General features: G+C 30.8%; 1 protein-coding gene across 1 annotated transcript in view; it reads right to left on the reverse strand.

The window, feature by feature from the left end:
• LOC114341077 (contactin) overlaps positions 1 to 15,924 on the reverse strand; it is a 60,500-nt gene that overhangs the window by 31,517 nt on the left and 13,059 nt on the right. Inside the window, exon 3 of the mRNA XM_050663549.1 lies at positions 7,202 to 7,680. Within this exon, the coding sequence (XP_050519506.1) occupies positions 7,202 to 7,680 (479 nt within the window). The remainder of the gene's footprint in view (positions 1 to 7,201; positions 7,681 to 15,924) is intronic.

The following is a 15,924-nucleotide window of genomic DNA, read 5'->3' on the forward strand; positions in this document are numbered from 1 at the left end:
TAAAATTCACGCAATGAAGATAGGCCACATTCTCCATAAGATTATTGCTGTCCAAAACATAATTAGCATCAGTAGTGTAGGTAAGAATAGAGTAAGAGTTGAGTTAAAATCAGTAAAAGATGCTAATAAATTAATTCATGACAAACGTTTACAAGACCATAATATAAATGCTTTCATTCCTAATAATTTGTTGCAAAGAAAAGCCATTATCAGAAATGTTGATACAAGTTTTAATGATAAGTACAGTAGAACCCCGTAAATCCGAACCCCGCGAATTCGAACTTTCGGCAAATCCGAACCAACGGAAAGTGAAAAAAATTTAAAAATTCAAGACAAAAACTTAAAAAATAGTTTATTATACAGAGTAAAGCCAGAAAATTAGACAATGTAGGATTACTAGGACTTTGACATTTAAAATTTCTTAAAAATAAATATTATACCTTAATATATAGGTTTATAAAGTGTATATCAAGGTTAAACACAAACTTACTTTGGTTCTCTCGTAGTCAACTTGAGTACAAAAATATTGTCCACACTCTTGCGAGAACGTTTGGCTACTCAAAATCACAATGAAAGCTTTGAACTACTAGTTAAGGCTAACTTTCGGATAATCCGAACTTTTCGGAATCCGAACAGGCTGTCCCCCCAATTAGTTCGGATTTGCGGGGTTCTACTGTATCTGTTTGAAAATATTATCTCTCCTATAACTATAACAGAGGTAAGTAGATTTAAAAGAAAAATAATCGTAGACGGAGAAAATACTTATATACCAAGACAGATGATTTTATTGACTTTTGAAGGCAATGTACTACCTACACATGTTTTTCTTAACAGTGTTTCATGTGCAGTCGAATCTTATATACATAAAGTTGTTCAGTGCTTCAGGTGTCTTGAACATGGACACGTAGCAAAAAATTGTCGCAGCACTAAAACTCTCTGCCTTAATTGTACAAAAGAAAAAGACGACAAACATGAATGTAGAGATCCGCAAGATAGTTTCTGCAAACATTGTAAGACTGACCAGCATAAATATATTTCTAAAACTTATCCTATATTCATTGAGCAAAACAAAATTAAAAAATTTATGGCGGAGCGAAATTTAACCTTTTTGGAAGCAAAGAATAATCTTCGGAATAACTACTCTTCGACTTTAAATACAAATAATAGATTTTCAGTTTTGGATACTCAAAGCATGGATAGTTTTCCTAATCTTCCTCAAGTAAAATCAAATGCCTACAACTTCATTAATAAGCCTAGAGTTTCCTCCACAAACCCAACTACTTCACAGCAGGACAAAACCACCACAGTTCCTGTGTATCCTTATTCACAAACTACGGAACCAAGAATCCCAGCTAAAAGAAAGAAATTGTCTGCTCCTGTAGAAACGCCAATGTCCCCTTTCACGTTTGGGCCCAGTAAACCTTTACCTTCAATTGATAAATCTAACCTTGAAATTAATTCTAATGATTTTGTGTCCATGTTTCTTAACATTTTTCAAAGTGTTTTAGATGATATTAATTCTTTTGATGATCTTAAAAACATTGATAGTGATATTATTCGTAATAAAATAGGTCACTTTTATGGAAATGGCCAATAAAGGAAATAATAAATTAAAAATTTTGCAATGGAATGCTCAATCAGCAGTTTCTAATAAGATAAGTTTAGTGAAATGTTTAGAAGAACATCAAATTGATATAGCTTTATTATCCGAAACTTGGTTTAGGTCTGACCGACAGATTTCTTTTCGTGGTTACAATATTGTACGCAAAGATACGGATGACGGTTACGCCGGTGTTGCAATTCTAATTAAAAAAACTTATAAATCCCAAAGGAACTCAGGTATTAGACGTTCTTGAGAATACTGATCTAGTGCATTTGAATACTGGAGAACCTACCAGATTTACAAGAAATTACATTAGATCTGTGGTTGACTTAACATTTTCTTCATCAGATCTTGCTATTGATTGTGAGTGGTATACACTTAAGGATGTGATGGGATCAGATCATTTTCCAGTTATTATCGAAATAGACAAACATTTATATCCAAATGATACAACTTTCAATCCTAAGACTAAATATGAATCTACGCAAGGCAAACTGGGATATATACGAAGATACAGCGTGTACATTTTTTACCGAAAACCATCCTGAAGATAATACAACGCAATCTAAATACGATTTTTTAATAGAAGGAATTAACGCTGCGGCCTCAACAGCAATACCTATAAACAAGGCTCCTAGAAATAAATTCACAAAAGTTTTACCACCTTGGTGGGACAACGAATATGAGGCAGCTATAAAAGAGAGAAAACACAAACTGCATATTTATAAAATAAATAGCACTCTGGAAAATTACATAATGTGCAAAGAAGTTATAGCCAGAGTTAAGAAGTATCTCAAAGAAAAAGCTAAATATAACTGCCGTATGTGGTGTGCGAATTTAAACAAAAATACTCCAGTTACGGAGCTCTGGACCCAAGCAAAAAAATGCAAAGACATACTAAAACCACTAAGAAATCTGGTAACTCTAACTACCAAGATCATTTTTTCGATATAATAGCTCCGCCAATGGTGTATAACATAAATAAACCATTTAATGACCAAGCGAGAACAAAACAAGAAAAATCATCGTATATTTTTGGAGCCTATAGGTTTAAATGAAATGGACTTTGCATTAGATAATAGAAAAAAATACCTCTCCTGGATATGATCAAATTCGATATCCTATGCTTTATCATTTACCAATGAATGCTAAAATATTTTTAACCCGACATTTGGATACGCGGTGAATGTATCGAAGAGTGGAAAAAAGTTATTGTTGTGCCTATTCTGAAACCCGATAAAAACCTAGATGAAAGCGAATCATACATTTCTTTACTACCATGTATATTAAAAATGTTTGAAAGGATTGTCAAAAACAGATTGGAATAGTGGTTCAAGAACACAAATGCTTTTCCTCAAAGTCAGTACGGTTTTAAAATAAATTATGGCACTGGTGATGCTGTTGGTCAACTGGTTACAGATATACAGCTGTGTCTTATGATAGTGTAGACTGGACTATACTACGAAATAAAATGATCAACTTACAAATTCCAGAAGAAGTAGCAGACACCATACTTAAACTCTACATAAATAGATTAGTAGCGATCAGAAAAGATAACGGCATCATTTCTGAATATCGTTTGGTAACAAAGGGTTTACCTCAAGGATCGGTTTTATCACCATTACTTTTCAATATATACACCTATGATTTACACAATATTTCACCTAATGCAAATATTTGATGATTTCGTCTTTTACACACATGCAAGAAGTTTACAAAGTTTGAATACAGCAGTTACACCTTTCATCCAGAATATAAGTAATCTAGGTTTTGATTTATCTCCGCATAAATCAAAAGTGGTCATTTTTACCCGACACAATATTCCAAATTGTACGACCATACAGCTGAATGATATTAATTTTTCTTTAACCAACCAAATAAAATATCTCGGAATCACTCTAGATAAAAAATTAACCTTTAGAGCACACATTGAAGAAATTTTACAAAAATGTAGTAAGGGATTAAACTTCTTGAAATGTATTATGAGGACATGGTGGGGGGCGGAGCCCCAAACAGCCTTGACTTTTTATAAATCATATATAAGGTCCATTATAGATTATGGCAGCTTCTTATATGGCAGTGCTAATAATAACTTATTAAAAAAATTAGATACTTTACAAAACAAAGCTTTGCGACTCTGCATTGGCGCAATGAAATCAACTCCAATTGAACCGTTAAGAGTAAAAACTGTGGAACCTCCATTAGAGCTGAGAAGGCAATTATTGGCAGAAAAAATGATAATCAAGTGCAAAGTCAAAAATTCATCACTTACTCAAAAGATGTCCACCCTAAATATTCAGGACCTTACAGGATCATACTGGTCTAATAGAAACTCACCTCCTTTATGTGAAGGATTTAGAAACTCAAAAGACTTCTCCTCTACAACAGTTAAGGTCAACTTAGATGTTTTATTGTTGAACATTCAGGTAATTATACCTAGATATTCTGAATTAAGATATCTCAATAATGAAATAATCAATCAGCTATTAAACAAATATCAAATGTATACTGCTATTTACACAGATGCATCAAAAGATCCTTATGGCACAGGTGCGGCGTTTATAGTCCCACTGCAAGTACAACGCAGATTTAAATTGAGTAGAAAAACATGCATTTTTACAGCAGAAGCGTTTGATATTTTGAAAGCTATGGAATTTATAATGGAAAATAACATTTCATATTCCATAATTTTTTCTGATTCACTTTCGGTTTTAAATAGTTTACAATCACATTTACAAATCAACTCCGCATATAGTCATCCTTACATAGCCAAAATAAAAACTTTGCTCTCTCAAATGCAAAAAACAAAAAAATTATTTTTGTGTGGGTGAAAGCACACTCAGGTATCACATTCAATGAACAAGTTGATAAAGCGGCTAAAGAAAGCATACAGTTGGGAGAAGATGTTACACCCTTATTAACATTAGATGAGAGAATAAATATTGCTAAGGATAATTTATAAAAAAAATGGTCTAAACAATATAAACATTTTATTTTGACAAAAGGCACAAGATACACATTGTTAGAATCCGATATTCGAAACAATTACTGGTTTAAAAATTATGATTATCCGAGAAGTTCCATAACAACCATATCTCGGATGAAATTGGGACATGCTTGCTATCCGGCACATTTATACAAAATAAAAATAACTAATAACAATCTTTGTGATATTTGCAATGAAACGGCGGACTTGGATCATATATTTTTTAATTGTAAGAAGTACACACATCAGTCGGACATTCTTAGAAAAAATTCAAGAAGTTTAAACGTTTACGGTCCCTATAATGTTATGTATCTTTTGGCACTGAGTGATAAACGTATTTTTGATTTTATTTTGTTTTTCCTATATGACTGTAAAATTAAGTTATATAATGGCTAGATTAGGCTTGTAACCTTAAATGTCTTTCCTTTTGATTGCCTACATGCCTGCCTTACCGTGTGGGGTGGGCATATAGGTAATCAATAATTATTAAGAAAAAAGAAAAACCCTTGAATGAGAAAAGTGTGACCCTTGTCCTTATCCCAAAATTTTTTATTAAGATTAATTTAGCAAAAATTCATTTTGAAAATAACATGTTTATTATATCTATTCTTAACAAAAAGGTCGGCCAGACTTAGATAACCTTAACTTAGATTAGTAATTAGTTAGTTTAGATAAGATATATTATGTTTATGTATGTACTATTTACTTTGTTTCTGGCCGCATGGTCTAATCCTAAAGCCAATAAAAAAAATATTGCTACCATATTCCAAAACCGATCTAATAAGGGAACAGTAGATATTTTTGAGACAATAAATATTATCAAATTCAGAGAGACTACGTTTCATGAAACCTAAAAGTTTCATGGATCTATTAAAAACGTAAGAACAGTGGTCCCTGCAGCTTACTGTAGGGTCAAAAATTACCCCAAGATCCTTAAATATTGTGATTACCTCCAAAATATTCGGTCCAATATGGTATTCAAATAAAATCGGATGTTTGTTTCTAAAAAATCGCATTACCTTACATTTATTTATGTTCAAATTCAAAGCATTTAAGTTACACCAATCCAATAATCTACTTAAATCATTCTGTAATAAACTACAGTCATTGGAATTTTTTATGACTATAAATTTTTAGGTCATCAGCATAGAGAAGAATATTACTATGATAAAAACAATTTTTTATATCATTTACAAAACAATTAAAAAGCAGAGGAGATAAATGTCCACCCTGTGGAACACCAGAGGTTACATTGATAGTAGATGACAAAAATTGGTTAATTTTTACAACCTGAGTTCTATCTGTGAGATAGCTCTCCATCCAGCCTAATAATCTTCCATGTAAACCAGAATTATAAAGTTTAGAGATTAGAACAGTATGATTAACTCTATCGAATGCCTTCGAAAAGTCAGTATAAATGACATCTACCTGGTCATACCCTTCAAGAGCATCCAACAAAAATTCTTGTAAAACTAAAAGATTGGTAGTGGTAGAACGTCTTGGAATAAAACCATGTTGGTCGGGTAGTAAAGTAGGATTCAATAATGGACCAAGTTTTGCAGCTACAATCCCTTCAAAAGATTTAGCGAAAACTGAAATTTTAGATATAGCTCGGTAGTTTTCAATATTTTCTCTATTACCACCTTTATGGACTGGGGTAATATAACTTCTCTTCCATATCTCTGGAAAGACACCTGAGCCCAATGACAAACTAAATATTGTTTGTAAAACAGAATAAATCTACAATTAAATATGAACAGAGGGGATACATTATCAGGTCCAGAACTTGCTGTTAGATCAATCTTAGATATAAATTCAAATACATCTAATACAGCAATATCACAAATTTCAACACAAAGACTATTATCAGAGTTTACAGCTAGATAATCTGTATTACTAGTAACATAGGTTGCATTAAAAAATTTACTAAACAAATTTGCTATATTTTGGGAATTATCAGAAGTTATATTCTCATATTTCATTGTGTTTGGCAAATCAAAACATTTTCTTTTATTATTTACATAATTCCAAAAATCTTTTTTATCATACATAGCAGTTTGTAAATTATTTAGGTAAATCTGATGACATGTTTTGTAACAATCCCCAAATTCTTGACGCAAATTAGAAAAAAGATCATAATCCTTCTTAGATCCTGTCATTTTGTATTTTGCATGAGCAATCTTCTTTTGAAATAATATATGTTTTAAATGAGGAGTGTACCATTTCGGAAATTTTGAGTTTTTGCATCTAGTTTTTGGTACAAATAGATTAATACAGAAATCTAACACTTCATAAAATTTATCAGCGCTATTATTTACATCTGTCTCATCAATAACCCTATCACCGTCGACTGAACCTAAATATTCATTAATAAGGATATATATATATATATATATATATATATATATATATATATATATATATATATATATATATATATATATATATATATCATTTTGAAAGTCAAAATATAAGTAATCATAGCTAAGAGAGTCAAAAATAATATTTCCAATAATGTCAAAGGACAAGGCTGGATGATAGCTATTACATTTTAATAATGATGGGTCAACTATGGTAGGCCTATACTATATTTAATCAATAAAAATGCTTACCTTATACTAACATCGTTTAATAACTTTCTTTTAGAAGTATCGAAAGTGGCATCGACAGGTTGTTTAATGAAATAAGGCCCTCTAGGTATTTTTTCAGGATCAGTTACGTCAATCCCATATGTGAAACTTCTATCATCAGTAACCAGTCTTTGTACTGCTAGTATATTTGCTTCACAGATAAACAACAGAGGTTCATCACCCCTAACAGGTTCAAATACCCAATGTAAATGATGCTTGGAAAAGTTATATGCTAGGTAATCTCTTCCATAAGGATAATCAATTTCCATAATCGCGTTATCCATATTAGCCAATTGAGTTCCATCAACATTAGTGTAATAATTTGGAGAAGTTTGATGTGCCCCTATGTACCATCGCCTGTGTTGAGGGTCTATAGCATTTAACTGATTAATAATAAAGCCATGCTCGTCGGAGTTACTTATTGAAACTAGGTCAGATCCTCCATTATCTGGACTGTAGGTCTGAAAATAAAGTTATCTTCAACAAAAAAAAGTAACTTGATGTGTTAAATGTTTATCAACGCATTCCATGCGGTTGGCATACATGTGTTTCTTTGTCCATTCAGAGTATAAGTCTTAGGAACAGGTTATTGGAAAATAAAATGTTTTAATGTTCTGCCTGAGAATATCCGAAAATTACCCGAAAAGGAATTTTACGATAAAATTAAATAAATGTTAATAAAAAAACCTTTTTACACTATTCAGGAACATCTAGATCTAGAATATAATTTTAATTTTGATTGAATTTTTTGTAAATATATCGACGGCTTAAATTTTATGTCCGACAAGTATTGTATGTCCATTTTTTTTCTATTACTGAGTTATGCACTGTACCTTGATCTCCTAACAGTCTATCATCCTGCACAAACCAACAAAATACCAAAAACTCCACCAATATTTGTACACGGGGTACAGGATTTCAACGAGATGACAAAGCAATTAGAGGAAATAGCGAAAAAAGAAGAATACCAGACAAAAAGTTTAATAAACAAAGTTGTCAAAATAAACTGTGAAACACCAGAAATATACCGAAAATTGGTTAAGGTGGGTTGACATGATCCAAGTTGCATCCAAGTGTACTGGGTACAAGTCCACTTGGATGCAGCGCGGACAATACTTGGATGCTACTTTGATCGTATGAGCGGGTTGACACGTTCCAAGTGTTTTTCATCTTCATCCAAGTCCACCGTCCTAGTCTACTTGGACGCTGTGCGCGCAACGCTTGGAAGCTCCTTTGATCGTGTTACCACCCTAGTCCAAGTATATTTCTATGGACAGGTTCTATCCAAGTCGCATACAAGTCAACTAGGACGGTGCCCAACTTTCTTCTAAGTAACGTCAAAATATAGTTACAATGGCGTGGCATCGGAAACTATAAAACGGGATATAAGTACCAATAGAAGAATATATAATATATATGGAAACCGAAATGGTGGATGTGTGAATTATTCGTAAGGGGATTTTTCCACATTCTCTATTTCATTTGTTTGATTTCGTACGAGTGGTCGTTAAACCAGTACCTGTGGATCTTTTGATCACTGAGTGTGTTTCAAAGATCTACATCTTTTGTTTTTTCATATATATATATATATATATATATATATATATATATATATATATATATATATATATATATATATATATATATATATATATATTGTTATATTCCTATTTGATAGGAGAATTAAAAATTTATAATTATAAGCAAAATTCAAATTAATATAAAAGATCTTCAATTTTCTCAAACACGGGCATGTAAATTTAGAACAACCTGTATACAACAAATTATTATATATTTAGTTTTTAAGAAAGTGATTCGAAGAAGTGTACGAAACTCGGTAACAATGCGCCTAAGATAAACAAGATGAGTGACGCGGACCATTATAGTGTTTCGCGGAAGATTCGATCATTAGCCTACGCTAAATAAGACTCAGTGAAATAGATAATAGGTCATTAAGTTTTGTAAAAAGTAGAAAGTAAGTTTAAATTGGGAAATGATTATTTTTTCTTGAAATCCATTAAACATATTTAGAAAGATTAAAAGTTGGTATTGAGGAATACGGCGAATTAAAATTTGTGGTGGAATGTTGATTTTTGAATATGGAAGGGATATTGAGAAAGTAGGGGATTGAATGAGGATGAGAGATCAGAATGTTTTGAGCTGTCGAGAAGTGAAGTCCAGTGGTGGACGGTAGTGTACGAAGAGTGAAAACGCTGGTATAGTTCCGTGAGTGTTGAGTACCCATCGGAACGAGAGGTAGGCCGAGTCGAGAGAAAAGAATCTCCTTGAGCAAAGAGTGTCCCGGTGGCTGATTGAAGTGGTTCGAAAAAGGTAGAACACGGCATCACGAGAAAAGCAAGAACGAGAGCTGTACGAGGTTGTTTTCAAAGGAGAACATTACTGGAGGCCAGGACGAGTTTTTCATCGCAACCAAGGGTAGGAGGAAACGGGTTTTTGTGTGAGGACATTCGCAGTTCACCAGATAAAGGTCAGTCTCATTTGTCAAGACATGAATGTATGGGTTTTTGTATTAAATACCACATTAAAAATTGAAGAACATAATCGCTAATATCAGAAGATTTTCATCAAACTTAAATCAATTTGTTGCTAATAAATCCTAATAGTTTCATTATTAATAAAAGTTTTAAATTGGAAACCAAAAGGAAATAAGATTCCCATTTTTAAATGTTTGTATTAAATAAATATAAGATCTAACAAATATTAAGCAGTAATTGCCATTTATATAAAATAAACAAAATTTTGATTTATAATTGTAATCCATATGTGTGTATTATTTTATTTTTTCCTATCCCGATTAGGAACCACTGAGAAATACTTAGAAGTCACGAAAGTAAGTAAGTAATTTTATAATTCGCCCTGAGATTGAAAACATATTGATATGTGATCTGGTTGATTAATTAGATTATCATTAATGCATTAATTAAATTAAATTACATATAAGAATATTATCACATATAAATAAATTAGATCACAACAATATATATATATATATATATATAAAGTAATTAAAAAGTAATTAGGTAATATTGACTGATACTATGTAGATTATAGTTTTGTTTTGGGGTTGCAGTCATTTATTTTTTAGGGGCAGGATAAGTAAAACTCTGTGTTATTACATTATTATTATTATATTATATATATATATATATATATATATATATATATATATATATATATATCTATTTATATACAGGGCCATTAACACTACAATCTAAAAATAATGTAAAATATACAGGGTACTTTAAAACAGTGTGGTATATCAAATATATATTTTTTTATGGAACACCCTACACCTGATGAAATTTTTAAATTGCCCTTAAACACTAATTTAGACTATACCTAAGTACAGTAAAACCTCCGTTAACCGAAATAATTGGGGGGGGGAGGCCGTTTCGGATAACAAGAATTTCGGTTAAAAATAGCATTGTTTTTTGTATTCTTCTTTTATCAAGTTACATAGTATTGGAGAGATATAGCTGCAAAACATCCTTGTCAAAGGAAAACACAAAAGAAAATAGAAGATTGCTAAAAAAAACACTCTAAACATGTTCATTTTCCTTAATTTTATTGTTTTTTTTTTAAATTTACTTTTTATTAACGAAATTATTGAAACTGTCAGCCATTTCGGTTAAACGATGTTTTGGTTAAAAAGTTTCGGTTAACAGAGGTTTTACTGTACAGGGTGTTTTGATTTATTTCCATTTTTAGAAAAATGTAAAGCTTTAGAAAAAAATTAATATTTACGAATCTAAGAATCGGTGACAAATTTTTTCTTGGATCTTTATAATAGACTATTCAGCATATTTAAACAGATGTTTATTGTAACAAAATTTATAATTACTTAATCGTACATTTTTAGATTTAAAAACTAATTGAAAACAAAAACATTATCAAATTGAAAAAAAAAATGTATGTATAGATTATAATTATTAATTTCTTCAACATTATCCCTAATTTTTTTAAACAAATCTTCAACTTCACTTTCGTCATCTATAATAACTGTCAAAAGGTTGTAGCATCTTTTTTCGTCAGTGTCATCTTTGCAATTTATGCAAAGCTCGGTACATTTGATTTATTTTTAGAAATTATGGATAATGCGGAAGAAATTAATGAACCTGTACAAAAACGTTTTTGTTTTCAATTAATTTTTAAATCTAAAAATGTACTTTTAAATCTAAAAAGTAATTATAAATTTTGTTACAATAAACATCTGTTTAAATATACTGAATAGTCTATTATGAAGATCCAAGAAAAAAATTGTCACCGATTCTTAGATTCGTAAATATTTATTTTTTTCTAAACCTTTACATTTTTATAAAAATTGAAATAACTCAAAACACTCTGTACTTAGGTATAGTCTGGCTTATTTTTTAAGGGCAATTTAAAAATTTCATCAGGTGTAGGGTGTTCCATAAAAAAATATATCTTTGATATACCACTCTTTTTTGAAGCACCCTGTATATTTCACATTATTTTTAGATTGTAGTGTTAATGGCCCTGTATATTTCTATGAAGAATTTTTTTTAAATCATGTCGTTTTCCGTACAGCCACCAAGGAGAATAAAATGAACCACCCTGTATATAAAGAGATATATACTATAATTATAGTTTAATATTTATTCACAAATTTATTATAATATTTTATGAAAATATTTATCAAAATATATTCGTGTTAACGTTGTAAATGAATGTTGAATAAAAAAGTCCATTTTCCAGAATTTTCCGATTTTTCCGGTAAATGAAAATTAGCTAGTTGTTATTCTTTCGTCGAGTTACCCCAATTAAAAAAAATGAAGGCTCTACGTTCTTTGGAAGCTGAGATATTGTAAAATTTTTCAAGCGCTCCAAATTGAACTTTCTATTATAGCAAAATCTCGACGCGCGAAACTGGACTCCGACATTCTACCCCATCACACGGTCCCAGCTCAGTCAGCGTGAGTAACTTCACTTTAAAGGGTTATTACTCGTTTTAAATAGAAGATATTCCGTACTTATCAATCACAAGATAAAATATAGATATTTATTATCATTCTGTAAAAATTTCAACTCTTAATATTTATAAAAAATAGAGATGTGATTTTACACAAAAAAATATAACTTGGCTATTATTGGTCCTAGAAAGTTTATTTTTCTTTTTTAATGTGTGTTTTTTACCAGATTTTTGGTACAACCAATTATAATTATTTATCCGAAAAAATGACAAAGATATTCTAATTGTTTATAAGGGAAACACTCACTATTTTTTTATCGACTTGTTTAACAACATTTAAAAAACAAATATATTATCTTTTTTAACTTTCTTAGTATTTTGAGTCTTTAAGAACTCATTGCACTTTACCAAAAAGCTCTGAAAATACTCCTTGGGCAAGAATGATTGTTTAAACATTCCGTGTCTGGGATAAACATTTAACATAACTCGTAAACTAACAAACAGATCTTCTTGAAATTTTGTACACTAATAAAGGCGCTTAATTGCCTCATGATCAATGTATAATAAGTTCATGGTGGCCTATTTGTTAAAAGTTATTAACATTTACAAAATAGTGCAAAAAACGTCATTTTTTGCAATTATCTCGGTTAATTATTTATGGATTTTAACTTATAAAAATTCAAATTAATCGTTTTTTTATGATACACAACTTTTGCTGTTAATGTGATACTAAAAATGCTATAAGCAAAAAACAATGTTTTCTGAGTTTGGCCTTTGTTTATAAAAAATGAGGTCGATTTACGAGTACCTTTGTATGTATTTTTAATTAAATATATCCCCCTACGATTTAGCACCTTCAAATACCTGTATTGATTTTTCCCTGAAATCGCTCATATATTTATTTTTCTACCCCGGTGTAGAATTTTAAAATAGTGATATTATCTTCGAGTTGTATTAAAAATTTACAGCTGAAAACTGCATTGTTTCGAAAAGTGCTTTTTTAAAAAACCAGTTTTTTGTACAAAACAAATCAGGAAATTTATTCTCATTATCTTATTACTTGGTAGTGGCACAGTTTTTTTGTGGTAGTGGCTACTGGTCGTATATCCTAGATCTTTTAAAATGGAATGTGTAACATGTAAAATTAAGACGGGGGATTCAGTCTTATTATGTGATAGCTGCCAAAGGTCAACTCATCGAGAATGCTCCGGGCTTAGTGCAAGTGAATTAAAAGTGATGGACCTCAAAGGTTAGCGGCTACTAAAATTCTATTGTGAAGACTGCCACAGTGGAATTAAGTTGATACCTAAACTACTTGTGAAAATTGATAAATTGGAAGAAAAAATCACCGAGTTGAAAAATAATATCGAAAATATTACGTTACCTTCAAAGTAATCAAGTAATTAATTAAAGTAAGAAATTATGGATAGACAAAGACGTGCTTCGAATATAATAATATTGAATGTAAATGAATCTAAAATGAAATCAAATCAAGAGAGAAATAATGAAGATAACAATGTGGTTCAAGATATATTACAGAATTTCGGCATAGACAATACGAGCAAAATCAAATCGTTTATAGCCACTTTACACAATGCAACTAATTGTGCATTTAATTGCACAATTTCTTGCAGCAATAGAAATTGCATCGTGTCATACGAGAATTGCACAGAAAAGCTGCAACTTCTTGCAGCAATTTCTTGCTGCAAGAAGTTGCAGCTAAATAGAACATGTCCTATTTTTCATGCAATTTTTTCTGCAATTTGGTTATATTTTTAGTGACTTTTAAGGCTACACTGTTTGTTTTTACTACATTGACATTCTCTCATCCTAAATTTCAAACTAAACAATTTTTTAACAAAACTAGAGAAACTTTTTACCAATTTCACGCTGCACAGATAACATTATTCTGGTGGATAACTTTAATTATGAACATTGGGATTAAAAAAACTATTTTCTATTTGTATTTCTTACAACTTGTTTCCTTTTGTAAATGAATAAATAGGTATATTGCATTAGGTATTAATTGATTTTGTTATAATAGGTACATATTATTATAATTTTCTCAAATTATAATCTAATATCTGATAACTCTACTCAAAAAATTACATTTAATTTATAAAAACAACATAACCTAAAATTTATGCTATTTTGTCAAAGTTTCTGTCTATTTCATGTCAGTTTATGCAATTGCTTGCACCGTGTAATCACTTTATTGCAGAAAGTTAGTTGCAACTTATTGCACAAGTTCTTGCGCAAAAAAATTGTCTATTCGGTTGACTTACAACGGTTGGGGATAAATAAAGAAACAAACGAATCGGCAGGTCGATTGTAATAATTTAGGTATACCAGTAACATAAGCGTAGACCTCGGGTGCGTAGAGGGCCAATATCTATTTAATTATTAAATTTTTAGTAATTTTCTGATTAAAATTTAATAACAAGATAACTTAAAGAAAAATAATAGATGGATAATAAAATACAATGCACCCTTGTTAGAAATACCTTTCTTAGCAAAAACTTAATACTAACTTAGGAGTAAGATTATGCAAAACACCTGACTAGAATATTTTCCCGAGAGGATGCGAAGAGACTTCCTTGACTAAAAGAGCAATTAGGATTTACCCGCAAGTAATATTTTAAATACGAAAAAATATAATAGATTAGTGCCCATTCGATATGCGGTCTACCATCCAATATGTGGTCTACCGCAGAGTAGCTAATTCGTTATGTGGTCTATCACAGAATAGTTATTTCGATAAGATAAGCGGCCACCACTAAATAATGTTAATGCATTCAGTAAATTTTGCATCTACTCGTATATACAGTATGGTGCAAATGAAAGGAATAAATTCGTTATTTCGTAAACCGATGACATTATAGAAAATCCCGAAACAGGTTGATTTTTGTTTTTAAATTATGATATTTTGGCATACATATCATACTAGTGTCGTCATCCATCTGGGCGTGATGACGTCATCGATGATTTTTTAAATGAGAATAGGGGTCGAGTGATAGCTCATTTGAAAGGTCATTAAATTCTCTATTTAGTAATACAAACATTTACACAATTATTTGTACAGGGCGGAATATGTTCGAAGGACGAAAATTTCAAATTCGTAATATCATATATCAAATGAGTACAAATAAGGAACATGTGACTTTAGATACAATTTTACTTAAGTTAAAAGAGAGGAAATTTGGTGACATCGGCAGAACAAGTTCTACATCAACATAGGATTCAAATTTAAAAAAGAGGATAACAGAAAAGCGCTTTGTGAAAGAAGTTCTGTTGTACACAAGAGAATTGAGTTTCTGAGAAAATATAACAAATTTAAAGAAGAAGGGTCAACTTTTGTATACTTAGACGAAACATGGATATTTTCTAAGGGTGCTACCAAGAGCATATGGCAAGACGACAACATAAAATCGATCAAGCATACTAGTGGAGAAGGGAAGCGACATATAATTCTGCACGCGGAAGGGAAGACGGGCTTTATAGAAGGTGCTGATTTAATATTTTCGTCTACATAAAAAAACAGTGACTATCATGACAATATGAACACGGAAATGTTTGTGAAATGGTTGCGTGAAAAACTTCTTCCCGGATTAAGTGAGCCCAGCGTAATTATTTTAGACAATGCTCCTTACCATTCAGAAATACTAAACAAAAGTCCAACAAATTTGTGGAATGTAGATAAAATGAAAGAATGGCTAACAAATGAACGCATATCTATTCCACAGCATATATTAAA

This window comes from Diabrotica virgifera, chromosome 10, assembly GCF_917563875.1.
Source record: "Diabrotica virgifera virgifera chromosome 10, PGI_DIABVI_V3a".
NCBI classification, from domain to species: domain Eukaryota; kingdom Metazoa; phylum Arthropoda; class Insecta; order Coleoptera; family Chrysomelidae; genus Diabrotica; species Diabrotica virgifera.